Source organism: Engystomops pustulosus, chromosome 4 (assembly GCF_040894005.1).
Source record: "Engystomops pustulosus chromosome 4, aEngPut4.maternal, whole genome shotgun sequence".
In the NCBI taxonomy this organism is placed as follows: Eukaryota; Metazoa; Chordata; class Amphibia; order Anura; family Leptodactylidae; genus Engystomops; species Engystomops pustulosus.
In genome coordinates this window covers 125883247-125907216 of record NC_092414.1, presented here as the reverse complement: position 1 = coordinate 125907216, position 23970 = coordinate 125883247, and the positions used below count along the sequence as shown (strand labels likewise).

General features: G+C 39.0%; 1 protein-coding gene across 1 annotated transcript in view; it reads left to right on the top strand.

The window, feature by feature from the left end:
* CDC123 (cell division cycle 123) overlaps positions 1–23970 on the top strand; it is a 37416-nt gene that overhangs the window by 5724 nt on the left and 7722 nt on the right. Inside the window, exons 4-8 of the mRNA XM_072147344.1 lie at positions 251–283; positions 838–933; positions 11945–12051; positions 20896–20944; positions 21572–21647. Of these exons, the coding sequence (XP_072003445.1) occupies positions 251–283; positions 838–933; positions 11945–12051; positions 20896–20944; positions 21572–21647 (361 nt within the window). The remainder of the gene's footprint in view (positions 1–250; positions 284–837; positions 934–11944; positions 12052–20895; positions 20945–21571; positions 21648–23970) is intronic.

The window sequence follows — 23970 nt, the reverse complement described above, 5'->3', positions numbered from 1 at the left end:
TTAAAACTCTGGCCCTTCTGTTCTCAGTAGCCGTGGCATTTCGTCAGTCAAATATTCGGAGTCATGAAGTGGTTGCACCCACTATTGATAGACAATTACATTATGATATCTGGGAAGATTTTGAAAGCGTAAATTACCAATTATCAATTTCTAAAGTGAAATTTTTTCTTAAAACTTCTAAATATCCATTTTGTGAGAATGGTTACGGTCCTCTATCTGTGTAATGAAATCTCCTTTTTTCCCCCCTTAGTGGTCGGACGATGAGAACACAACAACGCTTACGGTTGGTGTTTTTTCGCCTGCATACATGAAATATTCTGGTGTAATTGTGTGGTAAAGGAAATGTAATGTCTGGATTGCAGTTATTACCAAAGCAGCTCTAGCAGTAGATTCCGGATTTGCCCACAATTCAGGACTGGGCAGCAGTGGCGATTACCCACCCCCACACTGCTCCCCGCCCTGTTCTCATGCAATAGCTCCTTCAGCAGCATGTGTGGGAGTAGAAAGCTACTGACCTGGGTTGTTGCATGCCGCAGGAAAACAAAAACGCAGGAGTGGGTGTGAATTCTGTGCTCTGGGGAACAGTAATTGCCACTTCTGCTAGAGCCTAAAGAGGTTCTGGTGAGATCCCCAGAGAACTTGCGCCTCCTTTACATATTATTTAGAAGCTTTAGTTTAACAAAAGGAAGAAAATTTATAAGATATAATTTCAAGGACAGATCCTGGATGGTGGGAGCTACAGGGCTCTACCGCGGGAGCTGCTTTACCAAGTACAATCCAGACGGCAATTTCCTTTAAGGTTTTATAACCATATCTTTTTGGGCTCATTTCTTACAGGCACCTGAATTTCCTGAATTTTCAACTAAAGTACAGGAGGCAATTAATTCCCTTGGAGGCAGTGTTTTTCCCAAGCTGAACTGGAGTTCTCCCAGGGTATAGTTTTTACCATATTTCCTAATTTACATACTAACATTCTGGACATTCAGAATTACTTTCTTGTCACTATAAATACAGGTCTTCCATTCAAAGAATTAACCACGTAGTACCTTTCTTTGTTTTACTTGTAGGTATTGTTTTTGTTATGTTGAATGGACACATGTTCTACCCTTTGTTAATTTATAGAAACAGTTTAGCGGATGGGTTTTGATTAAATTTACTTCACCTACAGTATAATAAAAAAATATTGCTGCCAATTCAAGTACAAAATGCTAGTTTTAGTTCTATTAGTACTTGTCTGCTCTGGGGGAGGGGTCCAGTATTAGCACTTGTCTGCTCTGACTGTTTCAGACTGTTTTCACTAAATGCAGTATTTGGTTGCTGGGGTGGTATTTATTGCAGAACTGTGGTATTTTTAAATTTTTTTTTTCCTTCTGTACTCTGGTTGTTGTTGCTTCTTGGGTGCTGGTTACTGGTGTGGTACCTTAAAGTTCAGTGGTATGGCAATGTTTGTTGTTCACCCCATGCCTCAATCATTAGATCAAGAACAGGTCAGAAATTTAAAGGACATGTCATAATTTTTATAATTTATTATAGATGTATGGATTCAAAGTTGGTCCATTTTATTACAACTTAACCAAAATGGTCACGGACTCCAACTCTTTGGCTCAGACTAAACAGCCCAGGTGACATTAAATTTTTATTTTTTTACTATATAAATTCTATATTTTAGGTAAAAATTCTTCCTTTAATGCTATGCCCCTTCCACTAATTAAACAGGAAAGAGGGAAAATTGTTTTAGCTTTATTCCACTGTTAAGTAAATTATGTAGTTCTTTCAAATCTTTTCCTTTATTGCCAGCTGAATGTAAAGATACCAAATGTTTTTTTTTCTTTTATTTTTTTTCTTCCTTTTAACTTGCTGGGAAGAGGTACAGCTGTGCTCAAAATGCTTATGTATTTTTTTTTTTTTTTTTAAACTTTTATTTATAGATTTTTAAATATAGATATCAAACAGTTCATCAAGGGTAATAACAAGCAGAATTGTAAAAAAAGGGAAAAAAAAAACATATTGTAATATTACAACAAGAATGCATATGTTGCCTAATTATAAATCCTATTACCATACACTGTATTATAGCATCATATACACATATACATTAACCATTTAGTCATCCAGACCGACTAACAGATATATATTCTGCTTCCAACTTATTAAATACCATCCAACCCCCACCCCCCCCCTCCCCCCCTTCCCCGCCCAACCCCAATAAATGTTAACAATTCATCAAAAATGGCCAGTAGTATTGTAAGATAGCACAGCGAAGAAACATATGTTGCCTGGTTATAGATCTTATTACAATACATACTGTGTTATGATATTAGCATCATATACCTATATGCATTAACCAGTTAGTCATCCAGACCCACTTACACATACATTTTCTATTTACAGCTTATTACATATCATCTAGCCCCAACCCTCCCCCCTCCCCCACCCAGTCCAATCCCGGTAAGAGGAGAGAGAAGAAAAGAAAGAAAAGGAAGAAAAAAAAAAAAAAAAAAAAACACCCTCATATTTCCTCCCCACCTTTACCCAACCATCTCTTTAGCCATACTTCTTCCTTCCCTATCTCAGCGTATTTAATTCTTTCAAATCTTTTTACTCTATTTAGTCTATTGTACCAATCTCTGATCCTCAGAGACCTAGTTGATTTCCATCCGTAGATCAGCATGCATCTTGCTGTTTGTAATGCCATCACCAGCCATTGTACTTGGTCTCTAGAGCCTTTTATATCTAAGGTGTTCCCAAGTACCATCACATCCGGTGATTTATGGAAAGTCAGCCCGGAGATCTTTTTTGTCTCTATAAATATTTCCTCCCAAAATTGTGATACCTGCCTGCAGTTCCATAACATATGTAAGAAATCTGCATTGATTTCCTGGCACCTTAAACATTTTTCTGTTCGTGTTTTCTTAAACCTATTAATATTTTTGGGAGTATAATATAACCTGTATAATATTTTAAGTTGTATTAGTTTAGCTGATTCAGACATTGCCGGGTTACAGGCATTCTGGTATATACTTGCCCATTGTCTCTCTGATAGGGGCCCAATATCCTCTTCCCACTTTCTTTTACTATTAGGATACAAGCTATCATAAAAATTTATTGAGATAAGTCTATATATTTTGGACAGTGTTTTTTTCCCTCCTTTTATTTTCCCCAAATGTTCCACCACCTGACTCGTTTCTATCTTTAAATAGTGCTTTCTTCTTATAGTTTGAATTCTGTGTGATAATTGAATATAGTGAAAATAGTGTTTCTCCTCTATTTTATACAATTCCTTAATCATATTAAACGACATTAATTTCCCATCCACAAAAATTTGTGCAATTAGATCAATACCCATATTTTCCCAAAATCTCCGATCCTTAAATTGCTGCAGCTCTTTTAGGTGATAGTTACTCCATAGTGGTGAGTATATTATGCTATCATTCAACTCGTGTTGATTTTTTACCCAATTCCATATTTTACTAAAACACCTACAAATTGGTATCCGTGCTAATTCTGTTAATTCCAATACCCCAGATTCCAGAAAAACAAGCCCATTATTAAATTCCATATTTACCCTTTGTGCCATAGCTTGCATTATTTCATCATCTTTCCCCCCTAATATATATTGCAGCATCGAGGCCACGAAATAGAGAAAGAAATTTGGTAATGCCCAGCCCCCCTTTCCTTTGGGCTTATAGAGATATTCCAGTTTGAGTCTCACCCTCTTCCTACCCCAAATTAACTCATTCAAGAGTCTCTCAATAGTTTTAAAAAAATTGCCTTTTATCCATATAGGTGTCACTGTTATAACATGAAGCAGTTGGGGTAGCACGATCATTTTAACCAGGGCTAACCTGTCTGACTGTGATAATGGTAATTTGGTCCATGCAAATATTTTTTTCCGGATTTTTTGGATTAATGGCATTAAATTATGTCCAATATACTCTTTTGGTTCAATAGATAATTTAATACCCAGATATTCAATGGTGTCTCCTTTAGCCAACACCGTCAGATTCCCCCTGCTTTTAAATAAAAATTCATCCACTGGGAGAAGAGAGGATTTACTCCAATTCACTTCTAGTCCAGAGTAATTCCCGAACTCTGCTATTATATCCATAATAGTCGGGATAGATTTTTCTGTATGTTCTACTGTAAACAGTATGTCATCAGCATACAGTAGCATTTTGTCCTCTAACCCATTACGACCCCATCCTAAAATCCCCCTATCGTTCCTGCACCTTATAGCTAGAGGTTCCAGAAAAAATACAAATAAGATCGGGGAGACTGGACATCCCTGTCTCGTACCTCTTAAAATGTTAAATTCTTCCGTCAACCCTTGACCTATTCTAATTTTAGCCTTTGGTTTTGAATATAATAGTCGGATATAATCCACAAACTGCGCACCAAACCCAAATTTCTTCAGGACCTCCCAGAGAAAAACCCACTCCACCCTGTCGAAAGCCTTAGCTGCATCAATCGACAGGATGGAGCGCGTTCCCCCCCGGCCCAACTGTATACCTGCCAGGACCCTCCTGATATTGCTAGACATATATCTCCCTGGGAGGAAGCCGGACTGGTCAGGGTGGATCAGCCCCCCGGCGACAGTTTGTAATCTTATGGCTAGGGCTTTTGCATATATTTTAATATCTGTATTGATAAGGGATATCGGACGGTATGATTCTATTTCTGTATTAGTTTTATTTTTTTTGGGAATGAGTGTTATTATTGCCTCATTCATCGACGGTGGTAACCTTTCCTCTACCAGTGAGTGCCGCAGTACATTGGCTAAAATCGGGATTAACACCTTACCACATCTTCGATATAATTCAAAAGGTAGTCCATCCGACCCGGGAGTTGTGTTCCCCGTTATGGTACCAAGGGCTACCTCTAACTCTTTCCCCGTGATTGGTTCATCCAATTGTCCCTTTTGGTCGGGGGTTAACTGCGGAAACTCAATCCCGTCGAGGTACTCTATGATCATATCTTCCCCTTGTGTAGAATTAGAGGAGTATAGCTCCGAAAAGAAGTTAACAAACTCCCTCTGAATTATATTTAGTTCACCCGTCAAATTCCCCTCTCTAGTCCTTATTACATTTATACCAGGGTTGTAGTCTTGACTTTGTACCACCCTAGCCAACATCCTGCCGGGTTTGCCCCCCTCATAATATTTCCTGTATCCTGCAAAAAAATTGGCGTGTTCTGCTTTATTCATCAGTTCGTCTGACAATTCCTTATGGGCCGTATTCAATTTTTCAAAGTTCTCTACATTTGATGTTATTCTGTAGTTTTCCCTACATTTTTTAATGTTCTCTTTTAACTTCTCTTCCTTTACTCGTTGACTTTTCCTAACCCAATGAATTTTATTATATAGAAAACCCCGAATATGAGACTTTAATGCGTCCCAAACGGTCCCTATGTCCATGTTCCTTTTATTGTCTTCCCAGAATAACTCTATCTCCTCCATCAGGGCCTGATCCATATCCAATATTGTCAACCAGTGAGCGTTGATTCTAAATGGTAGTGTACTCCCTCCACTAATGTGTTTACTCCTTACATCTAATACTGTGAGATAGTGATCAGATATGGTATTAGGCTCGTATGTCATCCTTATTATATGTTCCATACAGGTCCTATTACCCAGGGCAAGATCTATCCTAGACATACTTTTATGTGATTTACTAAAACACGAATATGCTTTTTTTTGTGGGTATTTTTGCCTCCAAATGTCTAGCAGCCCCGCCTCGTCGCAGATCCTTTTCAGGGGTGTCTCCCCTTCTATTTTTTTGGCGGGGTCACATGCTATTCTATCTATCTCAGGGTTCATTACACAGTTGTAATCTCCACAGGCCAATACTGGACAGTTTGGACAATTGTCCAGAAAAAGGAGCAAATGCCTAATGATCTCCGAAGAGTATGGTGGTGGAATATAGACAAAGGCCAGGATACATCTCAGGCCTTCCAAAATTCCATCAATAAAAATATACCGGCCATAATCGTCAGATTTGTGTTTCAGTACTTTTAGATCTATTCTCTGATGAATTAAAACACTAACTCCCCTAGAAAGGTTGGTGTGATAAGAGTGAAACTGTTTTCCTATCCATTTACGCTCTAATCTGCTAGTTGTTTCTTGTGTTAGGTGGGTTTCTATTAAGGATACAATAGCTGGAAGATGCCTGTTTATACAGTCAAAGATGGCAGTTCTTTTGATACGTTCCCCCATTCCTCGGACGTTCCAGGTTAATATCTTAGTGGTCGCCATGACTCAAGGAGGGAGAAAGAAAGAAAAAAAAAAGAAAAGAAAAAAAAAAAAAAAAAAAAAAACCACAAACCTCCCCCTCTTACCGGGTTCCCTACTCCTTTGTTTGGCCTACAAACCATTTCTGTAGGTCTCTCCACCCCAACCTCACCTCTCCATCTCTCCCCCTCCCTCTGCCCTGCTAACTCAGCCTTCCCAGTAAGTAACCACAAGGATAAATATTCACTCTAGCAGTCTCATAACCCTTTTAACTCCAGCCATTCCGACACTTGTTCCGGGGTTTCAAAAAACAGAGCCTCATCCTGATATATAACCCTCAATTTAAAAGGGAATAGCAGAGCGTATCTTAAGTTAGCCTTCTGCAATCTCCTTTTAACCTCCACGAAGCTCTTCCTTTTATTTTGCGTGTTTTTAGAATAATCCGGGAATAACATAATTTTTGAATTTCCATAAAACACTTCGCCTTTCTCCCTTACTCTCTTTAACACGGCATCTCTGTCTCTGGACAATAATAGTTTCACAATAAGATGCCTTGGCCCCACTCCAGGAGGGGGCGCTTTACCTGGTACTCTATGTGCCCGTTCTACACAGAATAAAGGAGATACGTTTTCCTTTCCAACTATCTCATTGAGCCATTTCTCCATGAACTCGATAGGCTTCCCCCCTTCTGATTTTTCCGGCAAGCCGACCACCCTTATATTAGCCCTCCTGGACCTATCTTCCATCTCATCTAGTTTTTTTTGGATTGAACTTCTACCTTCCTTGAGGTGATTTATCTCTTTTTTCAGACAGCTCACTTCTTTTGTTAATTCATCTATCTTATTGTCATTCCCTTTGAGTTTCTCCCTTATTCCTTTTAACTCTCCCTTCATCGAGGAGATTTCTGTCTCGAATTTGTTCGTCAATTCCAGGACTGAGGCTTTACAGTCTTTTATAGCTTGCAAAATTTCCAGGACCGAGTCCTTATTCAGTGTCGCAGTTGCCTCTAACCCGCTGTCTTTTTCCACATCCTCTATTCCTACTCTATTAGACCCAGTCTCATCTTGTATAGTTCCATCTATGTTTGGTCTACTAGACCCCTTAAGGTCTGACCCTTGTTTCTGGCTCACTTTAGTCCTCGTCTGGGGGGATTGCCACATTTTATCCAGCTTATTCTCTCCCTTTAAGGTCCCTTTTTCCTTTGGTGAGACCAATCCTTGAGACTTCCTTTTTTCTGACTTGTCAGCTTTAGGCGCCATTCCGCCCTCCTTTTATCTCACAGGTATATTTAATGTGGACCTTTAACATTAATCGAAAAGGCCAGGGTTCTAAACAGCACTAGTTTATACAAACATAACGTGTCGAGTTAAACCCAGAAATATTCCATTTCCACTATTCGCTATATGATACCCAGCAGGTACACATTTCCTTTTATATATTACCTTGTTATATCAAAAAAAAAAAAGGGCAATATCAATTACATTTACATATCCATAGATATAAAGCAGCCGGCACTGTGTACACAAACCAAACAAGAAGGGGTTAGTGGCTAAAAAGAAAGAGTTAATAAATGCAGACAGAGGTGACTAGTATACAGATTGTAGTATCAACTGTTATCAACTTTTCTTATTGCCTTAAGTCACGAATAGTATAGATCAAACACTACTACGTGCAAATGGGAAGGGAATTAATAATTGAAAGAGTAGGATTTATGACTACAAATTGTCCAGTTAGCGAAGGCCACAACGTATCTTGACAGCAGCGCTTTTGCCCAGCCACGTTTCTTCAAGGGCAGATCTGATCAGTGTCTTTCAACGCCAATTATATTTGCCAATTGTTCCATGGGGACACAACATTGGTCTACTCACACCCAGTGCCTACAGACGGCAACCTTCAATATAGTTGCCTCAATATCAACAGATAGGCAGCGACAGCTGGAGTACCAGTTGAATATCAGCCAGTGACAGTTTGCTTTTTGTCTCATATGGCAGTCAGGCAGAGCACGCATTCCTAGGTAACTATTCCTCACTTCAGAGCGTGCACAGCTACATATGGCCAGCTACAGCCCCTTATCACCTGGCACACATTAGATAGATATTGATAGGCGCGCTCAAGGTAAATCCACAGGGCACGTTAAGTAGCAAATATTTAAACGAGGACAGGCTGATACAGCTGGAATGCAGATCAAATATCAACCATTATTTTGCTTCACGTCTTAAACAGTTGTATACAGTCAGCTACAGCCCCTTCTCGCCTCGCACACAGTAGAGAGTTGTTAATAAGCGGATTGAATGCAAATCTAGCGGGAGGGGTTAGTAGCCAGCATCTCCCGTGTTAGGCAGAGGGCAGAGGGCAGAAATACGAAAAAGCGAAGGTAGAGACAGTTAAGTTCCAATATATGGTACGGTATCTCACCACCTTCAGCCTACTGGCCACAGATTCATGTCGCAGGCATCCACAGGTGGTCGTTAATTCCTACTGATGTAATTCCATCTGGTAGTCACTCCGATCCTTGGCTTCCCCACAGAGTTTCGGATGGTGTCTGCTGGCCAACCTAGGTCCCACTCGCATGGCAGGGACTCCACCGCATGTATCAGGTGCCAAGTGCCAGCCTCCGCACCAGGTACCGCCAAGTTGTCTGACGGGACCGCGCCAACACCACGGTCCTCAGCGGACGTCTTCCCCCCACTCCACCTGCATCGGAACTCCGGCCTCCGTTACAGACCACGTGACAGTCACAGACCGGCGCCGACACGGGAACAGTGCTCTCGGCGCCCACGTGTCCAGGGGAGAGGCCACTACAGTCAGCCGGCTGCTCTCACAGGGCTACGGCGGGAGGAGGAGGAGAGGTGAGCGGCATCCTCACGTCATCACGTCATGCCGCTTCCGGTTTCAGTCTCAAAATGCTTATGTAATCTGTGGCACTTCAAGCATACTGCTAGTTTCATGTCACCAGGCCCAGTGATAACATGACAGACAATTGTGCTGTGTAAGATCTTTTTTTCTATCTTTCCCCATTAGCCATTCCGCCAGGGCCAGGGATTTACTGCACGGTATACAGTTCATTGGCCACAATGAATCTGATGCGGAAACATAAGCATGAAGCTGCATATTGCTGAATGCAAATATGTCTCTAAATAAGCACTTAAGATTTTATAAAATAGTTAAGTTATTTATAAGGGAAATGAAACTAATAATGTTTTTAGCATAAATGTTAAAAGAAATCTTCTATCAAAATCAAGGTTGAACCCGGGACACTTACTCATCATGACACGGTGACTGTGGTAATCTTTTTATATTTGTTATATATAGCCTCCTTCCTTCTAAAATCAACTTTTAAAATGCATCTAAAGGGCTCTAGGGTATTACCACAGCCGCTTTGTGCTGCAGGTTCATAAGATGTTTCTCTTTCTCCCCCTCCCTCTGATTTATGTAATCACACTTCAGCAGAGGAGGTTTCAGCACACAGTGGGAGGGGGAAGTGCTCCTTGCACAGTTTATTAGCCGGCAAAGCTACTTAACCTAGAGCGGTGATGGCGAACCTTTTAGAGACCGAGTGCCCAAACTACAACCAAGACCCACTTATTTAGTGCCAACACAGAAAGTTAATTTGTGATTTATACTCCCTTCTCTGTCACAGTTTTCATTGATATTAGCACTTGAGGACACCAATAAAGCAGAAAATAGAAGAAATTTGGATGATCATTGTAGCTTCCCTCCAGGGTCCCATAAACTGGAAGAATTGTCAGGGCCGGAGCAGGAGCTACAATGATGATCCAGATCTGTCCACACCTTTCCACTCCTCCAGTGGTCCCAAGTAGCGCTGGCACATTAAAATACCTCTGTGCACAGCAAGTCCTGGGCTGTCTGGGACTGCATGAAGATACCTGGAGTCCTCTCTGGTGATGGCCTGAGTGCCCACAGAAAGGGCTCTGAGTGCCACCTCTGGCACCCGTGCCATAGGTTGGCCACCGCACCACACTCCCCAGAGCCCTTCTGGCTTATTAGCACAATTGTAAAATTTTATTTTAGGAGAGGGGCCATGGATAATAAATATAAGATTTCCACATTCAAAGGGCCTTGATTTACACAGAACAGTGTACCTTATCTCTGTAGAGTTGTTGGAAAGACTGGCACCAGTTCTGTGCGTTTCATCTTTCTTGGTTTTGGCTCAAAATAACTGAAGGATTTAACTGAGATGGGAAGTGGCCCAAACACTGACACTGAAGACTGAGCTTGTTTGATGCTGTGGCCAGTAGCATCTATGCATCTAAGGGGATCACAAATGTCATACAAACATGCAATTACATTGCAGTTCTAAAAGAAGTTTCCGATCCCCGTTCCCCATGGAGGTTCGAGATGTCCATTCCAAATGTATTTCTTAGATTACAATAAATTTGTTTCCCCCCCCCCCCCATATGGCTGATAAAATTCTGTAGTATGGCATATGCAGAAAACATTAGTGGTATAATATAGACACTTTAGCCATGCCTGCTGTTGTTGGCTACATTTTAATATATATGTTTTTTTGCTAATTTCACCACATTTGGAATTTTTTCCAGCTTCCAGTACAAGGCATGGAATAATAAATAATGTCACTGAGAAGTAAAATTTGTTACACAAACTAAACCTTCACACAGCTCTGTACATGGAAAAATTAAAAAAGTTGTAGATTTTTGAAGGTGGAGAGCAAGAAATGAGCGAAAAAACCCTGCGTCCTTAAGGGGTTAAGCTTATTTCATAACATGTGTATATATTCTATACACATATATACATTCATGAGTAAAATGACCATATAAGAATGATCTTGCTCTGTGCAACAATCATAACTGTTCCCTAATTATGATCATCACATTTTTTTCTAACTAAAGATTTTATATATACACTTTGGTTATTTTGTAAGCAAAAGTATGGTATCCCTATTTACAAAAAAAAAATCCATTAATGGAGATTACATTATTGATGGGGGGGGGGGGGAAAGGATCATAAATTGTTCTCCAATTTTGATCTCTAGCGTACATACAGGGCATCTACAACCAGGATAAAGGATTGTAAACCAAGCACACTGACATACTGTGCTTTAAAGATTAGTCTTTAAAAATTATGCAAATGAGTCTGTGGGGTTCCGGGTTCCATCAACACCTAACGCCTCTCAGGCATAACGTGCATTCACGTTAATGCAACTGAGCTACAGTACCACACACAACCAGTTGACGCTATTAAGGCAGTAAGCAGTAATTTGGAAGTGATTTCCAAATCACCTACAACCCCTTCAATACTATTGGAGCAATTACTGCAGAGTAGTAGCTCACCTGTACTTGTCTACTTTCCATTGTGCACTTTAGGGGGTCTGACCTCCGCTTTAGGCCTCTGTAACATCAACGTTGACATGAATGCTCGCCCGGCCCGTAGCCTGGTTGGGCATGAAGCCGTGCGCTGGCGAGAGGAGGGGGAAGCGCTGTTCACCCCTCTCTTCTCAATAGGGAGGAATTCAGCGCGGCCATACACAAGGCAAAACATAGAGCAAGCAGTGGTACTGTGGGCAATACTTCCATTCGTTTGGATGGATGTATTGCCCATTGAAATGCTATATGCTATAACCGTACCATGTTAGAAACATTTGTGTGAAACGGCCTAAGTGATGCCATTTTTTCGATTGTTTTTCAAGGTAACACCTTTGCCATGATTTCATTGTGGTTATTTTTATGCTCTGACTAGGACGCCTATTGGATTGCAATGAACAGCTCACTGAAATGTAAAAGCTTGAGTGACATCTTTTTACTCTTCAAGAGCTCGGATTTTGTGACACATGACTTCACACAACCGTGAGTAGCTTGGATTTTAATTGAACATTTTCTGCTTGATGAAGTGCACAGCCGCCTGCTAATAACTTGAGTGCCCAACAATTGTTGGTGAGGTTGCATCTTCTAGTCACAAGTGATTTCTTGTTACATAGCCTAAATGCACATCATCAGATCTTGCTTGTGTTAATGTAAAATGGAAAACTAGCTTTTTGCTTTCTGTAACGTGTATCTGCCGCAGTCTTTTAATAGATGTGCTAAGTGGGAGCACCACCACCACCGGGGTAAAAATAAACCAAGGCAGCAGCTCCCATCCTTCTCCAGCAGATGGATCATTGCTGCATCCTAGCATATTCAGTTTTCTTTTACAGCTATCCTCTATCAATAAACTATATACAACTGTCAAATGCCTTTTATATAAGCTAAATAGAAACCAATACTATAATCTCTGGAGTATTGGTTTCTATTTAGCTTATATAACAGGCATTTGGCTTGAACAGGCTTGAATTATTCCATTCTTTAGAATAAGATGCTATACAATCTGATAAATTCCCCTCCAACTTGCACCATTTGGGGTAAACCACAGTCATATTGCTCAGTGTATAAGTACAGGCCTTGAGTAGTCTTTTAGGTTATGTTCAGTTGGTGGGTTAAATTCTGCGTTAATACCACATCCTATCGCTTGTTTTTTTTAATTTATTTTTATAATCTTTTATGTCTTTCACAAGGTCATAGTTGAATTCTGTATTGTAGTGGGGAAAAAAGAATTTACATGTCAACTGTTTTTGATTCCACTGTGGGTTGCCACATGTGCATGACTCCCATTGAATGGAGCTAAATGTGTCTGAATCTGTGACAGAATTTATAGATGAGAAAATCATTTGATCATTTTCTATATGCTATATTATATTTGTTCCTTTTCTTTTTTTATGGCTCATTTTACCTCTGCTTGATGGCTATTTACTACATGGGAAATGTTGCAGCTGTAAAGCTAACTAATAAGTGATTAGTATTTAATATAAAAAAAATAGAATTTTAACCCCTTCCCGTCGATGCCCTTTTTCGTTTTTGCGTTTTCATTTTTCACTCCCCAACTTCAAAGATCTATAACATTTTTTATATTTCCATGTGCAGAGCTGTGTTATGGCTTATTTTCTGCGTAACAAATTACACTTCAAAATGGTGGTATTTAATATTCCATGCCGTGTACTGGGAAGTGGGAAAAAAATTCCAAATGCAGTGAAATTGGTGAAAAACTGCATTCACGACGTATTCTTGTGGGCTTGGATTTTACGGATTTCACTGTGCGCCCCAAATGACATGTCTACTTTATTCTTTGGGTCGGCACGATTACGGGGATACAAATTTGTATAGGTTTTATAATGTTTTCTTACATTTACAAACATTAAAACCTCCTGTACATAATTTTTTGGGGATTTTGCCATCTTCTGGCGCTAATAACTTTTTATACTTTGGTGTACAGAGCTGTGGGTGGTGTAGTTTTTTGCGGATTTTGATGACGTTTACAATGTTATCAATTTTTTTTAAATGACAAAAAAGTGCCATTTTCGACTTTGGGCGCAATTTTCCTTTACGGGATTAAACGCAGTGAAAAACAGTTATCATATTTTAATAGATCAGGCATTTTCGGACGCGGCGATGTGTTTATGATTTTTACTCTTTATTTATATTTATATCAGTTCTAGGGAAAGGGGGTGATTTGAGTTTTTAGGGGTTTTTATTATAATTTTTTTTTTTTTAACTTTTTTTTTATTTTTACTATTTTTCAGACTCCCTAGGGTACTTTAACTCTAGGTTGTCTGTACGATCCTACCATATACTGCCATACTACAGTATGGCAGTATATGTGTATTCTACTACTCATACATTACAATGTGCTGATAGCACATTGTAATGCATGGGTTAACCCGAGTAGATGTTGCAAATGTAACTGGAACTAAGATGAGATCACCCTGGTCACATGACCGGCTGAGAAGAGGTATGGGACATGGGGAGGTGTAGATAGGAGGGGTGGGCAGAGCAGGACACACCCTCTTTGATGCAAGCTAATATAAGGTAGTTTGTATAAGGGGATGTAAGGAAAATAATTTTTAGCTAAAAGAAGGATTAATGGGGCTCTATGGGAACCTGTTACTAGATGTATTTATGAAATTGTGTTGACAGGTTCCCTTTAAGGTAACTGCTGAGTAAGTGAATTCATCAATTGCTATATTGAGATCTTTCAACAAATAAACTATAGTTTATGCTATTTAAAACATGCCAGGGAAAGCTGACATTGTATGAGAATGAAAGTTGGTTAAGGTTTTGCATTCAGGTGACGAAAGTTACAGTCATCAATAATAATTTATAGAGCTGTGTTTAGAATGTCCACCAGTCAATATAGGTATGTCAAGTGAGCAACAAACAAAGTCAAGTATTATGTAAACTAGCCTCACTGTTGAGAATACTGTAGAAACTGGTATTACTAGACTGTGAATAACTTCACAGGAAAATGGCCCATCATCTACAAAGAGTCTGTGAGCTTCAAAGGAAAGACGTCTTGTGTAAGATCATTTGCCAGGACAGTACTTCTGACTGTTCTAGTACATATCAATAGTATTGTATTGCTAGGTGCTGCTGCTGAGAATTTATTAGGGCTAAAAGAATCTGTACACAAGAAAAACAATATTTAGAGACCTCTAGTAATATTACTCAACGTCTATATGAAAGAGGATACAATAAAGCCCTTATTTCACGTATAAAAGATACCCTAAGAAACAAATCCAAGTTTCAGTTACTTTATACTAATCGTTCCACCAACACTAAAACAGAAAAAATAAAAGTACTGATCAGGTAACTTTTTCCACTGATTACACTTGCCAATATAATCAAGTAATACATATAATAAAAAGACATCTTCCCATTTTATACCAGGATTCCATTTTGAACACAATATTAAAATCTGGATGCCGTTTTTCGGCTAGAAGTTCCGCCACCCTTGGTGACGTTTTGTCTCCCAATTTATTTTCTTCTTCACATACGAATCCCACATGGTTAAACAGTAAAGGTAGTTTTAAATGTGCTCAACCTAGATGTGGCACATGTAAATACATCTCCAAAACCCAATTTGCACCATCTATACAAAACAACACTAATTACAAAATAAACTTGTTTATAAATTGCAACTCTACATATGTAGTGTATTCTATTATTTGTAATGAATGTTCGCTGCAATACATAGGTAGCACTAAACGGGCTTTAAAACGGAGAATAGCAGAACATATATCAGGGGCACGCTAGGATCCATCCACCATGCATGTAGGAAGCAATATACGTAACATTTCAGCAGTTTCCAGACACTGCAGGGATTTACACAACCGAGACACTTCACATCTATCAGTAGTACCCATAGAACGGGTTAATCGCCCTAAAAGAGGCGGGGATTGGATCAAAGCTCTAGGGAAGCCTACTGGATATTAACCATGAAAACTAGAATACCACTAGGTCTAAATTCCAGGAATGATTTAATGTACATTTACTAATAATGTTTTAACCATGCTTTTCTTTACTCAGTTTTTTTTTGTTTTCCTGTTGCCACTCGGCTGCATTTAATTTGTGACATATTGTCGACTCCCTTTTCCGCCCACTTCCTTTCCTTTTTCTATATAACTTTTTACATGGTATGGTGATGTGTTGACTATGATTAAGAACGGCATTTAGTTCGAAACACGTCAGTTTCTGTCATTACCATGGTACCTTTTTAACCTATTTTTTAAAAGGATGAAATAAAAACTAAGTTTTATACTTATGATTTAATATATTTTTTGCCTGGTTGCTGGATTCACCTACTTTTTCGCTGCTGCTGAGAATTCTCCTCTCTTATATCGGAGAACAGCGATGCAGGCCTTTACAATTAAAATATATGGATGGATAATTGGATGAATGTTTTACTATATACAGGGGTGAAAAAATATTGAAGTCAAGCTGCTATTGACATGGAACTCTCATCAGATGTTGGTGAACAATCCACACTGGCACAGAAATCAAACTATAGATGTCCTTAAATTATCTGTAATATTGAAGAATGACACATTGCATACCATACTTTCTACAAAAGCCTTTGTTTGGCATGACCGCATCAAGATGCCTCCTGTATGGAGAAACAAGTCGCTGGAATTGCTCGGGTGAGCTTCTTTCACATAAAGGAGGGATGTTTGGATAGTCGCAAAGTCACTCTCACATAGACCCTCCTTGCACAAAATTCATTATTAGCATAGACTAGTTTTTTTCAATAGGACTGAATTCATGAATTGTGACTTTGTTTAGGTGCAAGTTTTGAAGCAAATTGACGCCAGTCCCTACTGGTGTCTGTGTTCTGTGACTTTTGATGTTATTTTGCACCTTTTTAAGCTACTGTCACAAACAACCCACATAGCATAAGACACTGCCAACAGATTTATCAAAGGTCAAAGCCACTTTAATAAATCCAATGCCAACTGAGCTTCATAGACCGTATAGAACTGTTGTAAGGCGTCGTCTAATGATTACCCCCAAAGAGTTCAGTTTGGCGCTCTTTACCTGACTAGATCCCAGTATTTGAAAGCTCGTCTAAATGTCAATGAGCAAATCTTTAAATGCAATTAAACATGCTTTTTGTTTAGCAATGGAGTTGTGAGTGTTTATTCAGGCCATAGAGGTTGAGTGCATTACTTATTGTTTTCTTTGATAGTACCTGCTGTTATTCTGTAGCTCTTCATGGCTGGTTCTTGGCTTGTGGACAACTCTTTTGAGAATTCCTTTCACTCCTCTGTGCAGGAAGTTGCCGGTATTCCGTATTGTGGCCCTGCCAGTGTTTACTGGAAACTTTAGTGGTTTAAAAATCCTTCTGTAACTAATGCCATTATTATGTTTTGCAACAAGACTGCGAAGAGGTTTCTTGTGTGGCACCTTGGCAATGAGATACCTTTGCCACAGACTGCAAACATTGCACAGGAAAGAGTCATTGCATCATCCAGAAATATGAACTACCATCCATGCAATGCGTTCAGTCCATGGGATCGGACTAATATATGAGTGCAGTCAGCCTTGGTGGCTGGATTGCTTTCTAATTACTCATAGATTGCAGCAGGTGTCATGACTTTCAGTGAATTGATTCACATTAGTCTTCATATGTTCAATCTTCAATATGTGCCATTTTTTATTATTTCACATAAGTTAATTCATGGACATGTATGTTTTCATTTCTTTGCCAGTTTGGATTGGATGAGTTGTTACAGACCTCAGGAGATAATTTCATGCCAATAGCACCTTTGCTAATATATCTACATATATTAACCTGTGCTCTGATCTAATTTATTAAAAGATGGTCACAACTGTATTCTGGAAGAACATTTTCCTAATGTTATCCATATCTGTCCCAGAAATACTGACAGACAGCACATACTGAGAGACTGCATTATCATCTCCTTCATTATAGAGATAAATTTTGGAGAAGAGATTATTAGAATTAATTCAACCTCTAATTTCCCCCTTCAAACCAGCTCCACGCCAACGTGCAGAGTTGTTAGTTGCCGCAGTTGGGTTTGACTGCGGTACTCAACAGGTTAACTGCCACGATCAGTGCCAGCAGTGGCTGTGGCAGTTAGAGGCCGGAAGTTGTCAGCTCTATGGGCCCTCCTCCGCAGCACTACAATGTTATAGTACACTGTGGTGCATGAAGGGAGTCTACCACTTCCACAAAGCATTATAAATAATGTGCTGGCATGTTGCAGAGAAATGCACTGTGATGTCAAAACTACTTTAATTATTTCTCTCCATTATGCTATATCTGGAATATTCTAATTTTAATCCATTTGGAAATAAACTGTTGGTCCATCAAGGTTGTGTTCTCCTCTCAATTTGGTCTCCATTGCTCATATTGTAAGCAGGATCAATTTGAGTCTTGAGGGGAGTGATTACACGTTTTAGGTGTATATTGGAGAATTGGTGATAGTACATGCCTGCCATAGATATAGTAAAAGTGTACATTTAATATAAAACATGTCATAAGATTTCTTCATTTCCTTACTTAAAGGGGTATTCTCGTCTTGACACTCACATTCAGTTTCATTAATCTGCCATATGTAAACATTTCTTCAATTAGATGTTATTACAAAAAATGTTTCTGTGTGAAGATAATTTCTCATAAATGTAGACATGTTGTCCCTTAGAAACGAGATAGCTTTCTCAGATACGGCCACCTCTACTGGAGAGATTGCACAAAGAAACAAAAGTTTATTGTATATGAAATGTCTGGGAGTTACTACATGTCCCACAGCCGTCCTGGGGTAATGAATGCTGAATCCAGGTGGTCTGGCAGGACTTTATAGCGCAAGTCTGGCCACCGCTGCCAGAGTGACGTGGTCGTATCCGAGGAAGCTATCTGGCTTCTAAGGGACAACATGGCTACATTTATGACAAATTATCTTCACACAGGAACAATTTTTTTATTAACATCCAATTGAAGAAATTTATATAAGGCAAATGAATTTAATTAAATGTAAATGCCCTGATGGGAATACCCCTTTAACACCCTGAAAATAAATTAATAATCAATAAATACATGGACTATTTTCCTTATGTCATATGCTGTTGACATTGTTGCAGTAGGGCCTTTATGTGGTGTCAGGAGTATAATAACGTGGGTGATTTCTGTAGTTTAAATGATTCCGTTTTCATGTTTCTTCTGCATAGAAGGAAAGGAAGAAGGACTGTCTTTCCATTGCCCGTGCTTATCAGCACAGGACCAGCAGTGAATGGAGGATTTAATGTTGTATAATTACTGTTTGTTTTGATTACATATCATACATCTGTGTAATGAGACCATGAACCGTGAAGTAATTTTGCTGTTTACATGGTGTTATGCTGTCTCTATATTTCTTAAACCTGTTAAACTACAAAGTAATGTATTCTGAATATCCATATTATTGAAATCCTAACATTGGGGGGAAAAAAATATAAAAATTTATTTTTAAGATAAGTGATGTTTAAACCACCTTCTAGCTTGCATCCCTTGTCTTGATTTAACATTTAGGCTTGTTGTGGTAAATGTTGCATTTGTATTATTGTCTCATACCACATTACTTTTATTTACTACCATATATACTCAAGTATAAACCGAGGTACCTAATTTTAACAAAAATTGGGAAGACCAATTTACTCGAATATAAGCTTAGGGTCGGAAATGCATTGATCACAGCCTACACCCAGTATATAGCCTGCCAGCTCATGCCCCCAGTATATAGCTTGCCAGCCCCTGCCCCACCCCCAGTATGTAGCTTGCCAGCCCCCCCAGCATATAGACATCCCCTGCCTCAAGTATATCCAGCATGTTTAAAAAAAAAAAAAACTGTGCCACCATTATACCCTTTGGCTGCCAGGTAAGGACACTGGTATCAAGCATGTATTACGTTCACAGTGTGCCAATGCCTTACAGACCTATGGACACTATACTGACACAGCAAACCAGAGACAATTGTGTGGGTTGTAGAGTCCGTCTCATGCTACCATGAGTGTGAAAGCACCACCAACATTCAAAATTGACCAAAACATCAGCCAAAGCATTGGTACTACGAAGTGGTCTGTGGTCCCCACTTGCAGAACCACACACTTATTAAGTGTTTCTTGCCAAATGTAAACATTTCTTCAATATGATGTTATTAAAAAAAAATGTTCCTGTGTGATAATTTCTCATAAATGTAGTCATATGGTCCCTTAGAAACGAGATGGCTTCCTCTGATACGACCACCTCACATTTTGGGAGCAAAAGCATTTTGTTTCTTTATGCAATCCCTCCATCAGAAGTGGCCGTATCCAAGGAAGCTATCTGGACAACATGGCTACATTTATGGGAAATTATCTTCACACAGGAACATTTTTTTAATAACATCCAATTGAAGAAATGTTTACATATAGCAAATTCAATTAAATGTAAATTCCCAGGTGGGAATGACCCTTTAAGGAGTTAACAAGTGAGCCATCTGTAGAGGGGACCTGGTACTCCTGTTCCGATCCAATTCTTATCTTGTGGGTATCTAGTTTGTGGTAAAACTACTGTACTTTAATCACCCTTCTCACACTATCCATTGCCCATTTTATATTTTAGACCCGAATTTTGGATTTCAGGCAGTGTAGTTTTATTGTATACAAACTGGCATTGAAAAGGCAATGAATGTGTTATATATAAGACTTGTCTTCGATCTGATATTTTTACACATTCTGTAATTCGCAGTCTGATATTCCATCATGCTTTAGTTATGACCTTCAATTTACAAAAACTTAGGGTTTGTTAAAGTCCTCTAAGGATTTTTAGAATATGAACAGTTACACTAAATAAACATAATATGTTTCTTCACAAATGGTTGCTGTGATGTATCGTATTGGAAATCCCCATTTTTCCTCATAACATAGTAGTTCATGCCATTAATCATATAAATTGACTGCAAGGAGACAACCATGCAAGTTTTAAAGATGGTGGAGAAATCAGATGGATATTCTGTTAACCCAGTGCACTAAACCCAATGCACTCAAAGGGTATCTGCCATGCACAGAGTTGCTTCCAGATTTACCCACAGTGACCTGTGACCTGTTTCTGCAATGTTCACATGGTGTTGTCATGAATCTTCCAATACTGTTTCTATATTATCCCATGTGTGGCAAATCCACACATGCTGCATAATATGTCCAGATACCCGAAAGTCCAGTGATGCTAACATTGTATAAAAGTGATGCATATATTCTATTGGCATGATTGATGTTTACTGGATGGTGCAGGTTGTCATTTTTCCATGGTGTCTATTTTGTGGCCATTTATGTAACTTTCTTTTGTAGGTTTATTAACTGTACAGACGATTCTCCTGATCCGAGTGTCACGTATGAGGTAAAAAAAAAAACCTAGTATGTATTTAATTCTGGTGACTTGCATCTTTACTTGTCATTCTGTGCCACTGCTTTTTTGTCCACTATTGTCTATATAGATTTAGCTAATCACAGCTAACCTATTAGATATATTAGAAGGACTGGTTTGTTTAGGATCTTAAAAAAACATAATTATATCTCGCTGGGAGGAGCTATAAAACCATAAACTCCTCAGTCACCTCCTCCGATGCTCCAATTCTCCCGCCACGTCCCCCGGAACTGGCCTTCACTTCTTTCTTGACTGCAGTGCAGTTGAAATGTTGCAGTGGTCATTTTAGAAAAGGTACACAGTCGTGTTTGGATTGCATCTTTGAGTGTTGTCATTTTTACATTTTTCTATTTGTTTGATGGACTTTGTCTATCTACGCCTGAGCACCTGAGTAAAAAACATTTTACAAGTGCGGCTATATTTTTGTATGTATGTATGTATGTATATATAAAATCTATTTACCAGTATTATTTTCTTGTAATTGCTAAGATTGCTAGTGAGACTTTTGGCGTAGGAAATTCCTCAGTCGTCTGCATGTATTGTCCTGATGAAACGTCTAATTTTTCACCTTTTTATTTTATTTATTTTATTTCTCTTTAGCTTGTTCTCAGAAAGTGGTGTGAACTCATTCCAGGTGCAGAGTTCAGATGTTTTGTTAAAGAAAACAAACTCATAGGCAAGTACAACCATATAAGCTATGTGTGTGTAACCAAAAAAAGCTGTATTTGGAAAATTTTGAATGTTTTGAACAACTAAGTTTAATGTAAAGGGTGTCATTATTGAAAAACCCTTTACCACATTGGCAACAGCCCAAGTGCTCCTGCAATCAGCCTGAGAAAATGATAGCAGTTTACAACTGCTCGTTTCCTATTCTTTATACTTCATTATTCCTTATTCCTTTTCTTGCCATCTTGTCCCTTTGCACCCCAAGAAGTAAACGTTTTTAACCCCTTAGCGCTCTGCGCCGTAGCTGTACTGCGCTGAGTCCCGCGAATAGCGCTCAGCGCAGTACAGCTACTGCGCAGAGACGATGCCGGTTCAGCGCTGTATAGCAGCCGAACCGGCATCGTTAGCCGCGGGATTTCAACGGTAATCTACCGTTGACATCCCCGGCTAACACCCGCGGTCGGAGTGGGCTCCGATCGCGGGTGTTTAACCCGTTAAATGCCGCGGTCAACGCGACCGCGGCATTTAACATGCCTTCTGGGGGTCTTTACCCCACGATCGGCCCCCCCGCACCGTTTTCGGGGGGGCCGATCGCTGTTTTGGCACCTCTGGGGTCCGATCGGGACCCCAGAGAAGCCTGGAGGGTTTACCTTTAAGATGGCGTCTGTGACTTCATCTTAAAGGCAAAGTGTCAGCCTATGCATCTGCATAGGCTGGCACTGATAATACCCTGCAATACATTAGTATTGCAGAGTATTATCAAGAACAAGCAATCAGATGATTGCTTGTTCATATCCCATGGTGGATCATGTAAAAAAAATGTTTTTCAATAAAAAATACCTTTATAAATCACTAAAAATGCCCATAAACCCCAAAACACATAAAGAGACATATAACACTCAAAAAAGTCTAAATCATAACACAAACCCCACATATATAGTATCACCGCGTCCGTAACAATCCATAGAATAAAACTAAATAACTATTGAACCCATATGATGAACGCCGTAAAAAAAAAACGTTAAAAACCTGCCAAAAATTATGATTTTTACCTATTATATCCCACTAAAAATGCAATAAAAAGTGATCAACAAAACATATGTACTCCAGAATGATATTGTTGCAAAAAACAACATGTCCCGCAAAAAACAAGCCATCAACCAGCTCTGTAGCCAAAAACGTAACAATGTTATGCCACTTGGAAGACGGCGATGCAAAAATGATAGATTTTTCCCCACATTAGGGTTTTATTTGGCAAATTTAGTAAAACATAAGAAAAAATATTCATGTCTGGTATCCCCGTAATCGTATCGACCCATAGAATAAAGATAACAGGATTATTAGGCTATACGGTGAACACAAAAAAAAAAAAAGTAAAAAATCCAGTACAGAATTGATGCTTTTCTACTCATGACCTCAAAAAAAGTTCCAAAATTTTCAACAATAGGTGATACCAACCCCAAAATGGTAACACTGGAAAAAGCATCTCGTCCCGCAAAAAAAATGCCGTCACATGACCCAAATAACGGAAAAGCGAAAATGTTATAGCCTTCAAAAGGGGGCAACCAGAAAACTAAAATCCTGGCAGCTGCAGGGTGCTCCTTCCCTTCTGCGCCTTGCTGTGCCCCCATAACACAAGTAATGTCCACATGTGGGGGGTCTCTGCACTCAGGAGAAATTGTAGAACAAATTTTATGGTGAGTTTTCTCTTTTTATCTTTTGGAAATGTGTAAATTTTAGGGCTAAATGAACGTATAACCGACAAAATTTGACCATTCTAAATTTCACCGCCATTTTGATTCAATTACTATGAAGATCTCAAGGGGTTAACAATCTTTGTAAATGCTGTTTCTGATAGTTTGAGGGGTGCAGATTTGAAAATGGGTTGGTTATATGGGGGGTTTTGTTGCTAAATATGTAAAATTTGATTTCAAACAGTATTTATCCCCAAAATAGTCAATTCCGAAAATACGGAAAATCGCTATTCGATTTGTAGGCCGCGTGACGTCAAAATAAATTATCCAAACATTTCAAAAATTATGAAAATGTAAAGTAGACAAATGGGAAATGTTATTCTGCAAGTTATTTAGGTGGTAAATTTATCTGCCTGAAAACGCGGTGATTTTGAATTTCGAAAATGGCAAATTTTTCTAAAAATTCATCATTTTTTTCTTTTTTTTGTAAATAAACGCAAAACGTATCAGCCAAAATTTACCACTAAAATGAAGTACAACATGTGGGGAAAAAACAATCTCAGAATCGCTTTGATAAGTAACAGTGTTCAAAAGTTATAACCATATAAAGAGACGCAGGTCAAATTTCAAAAAAAAGTT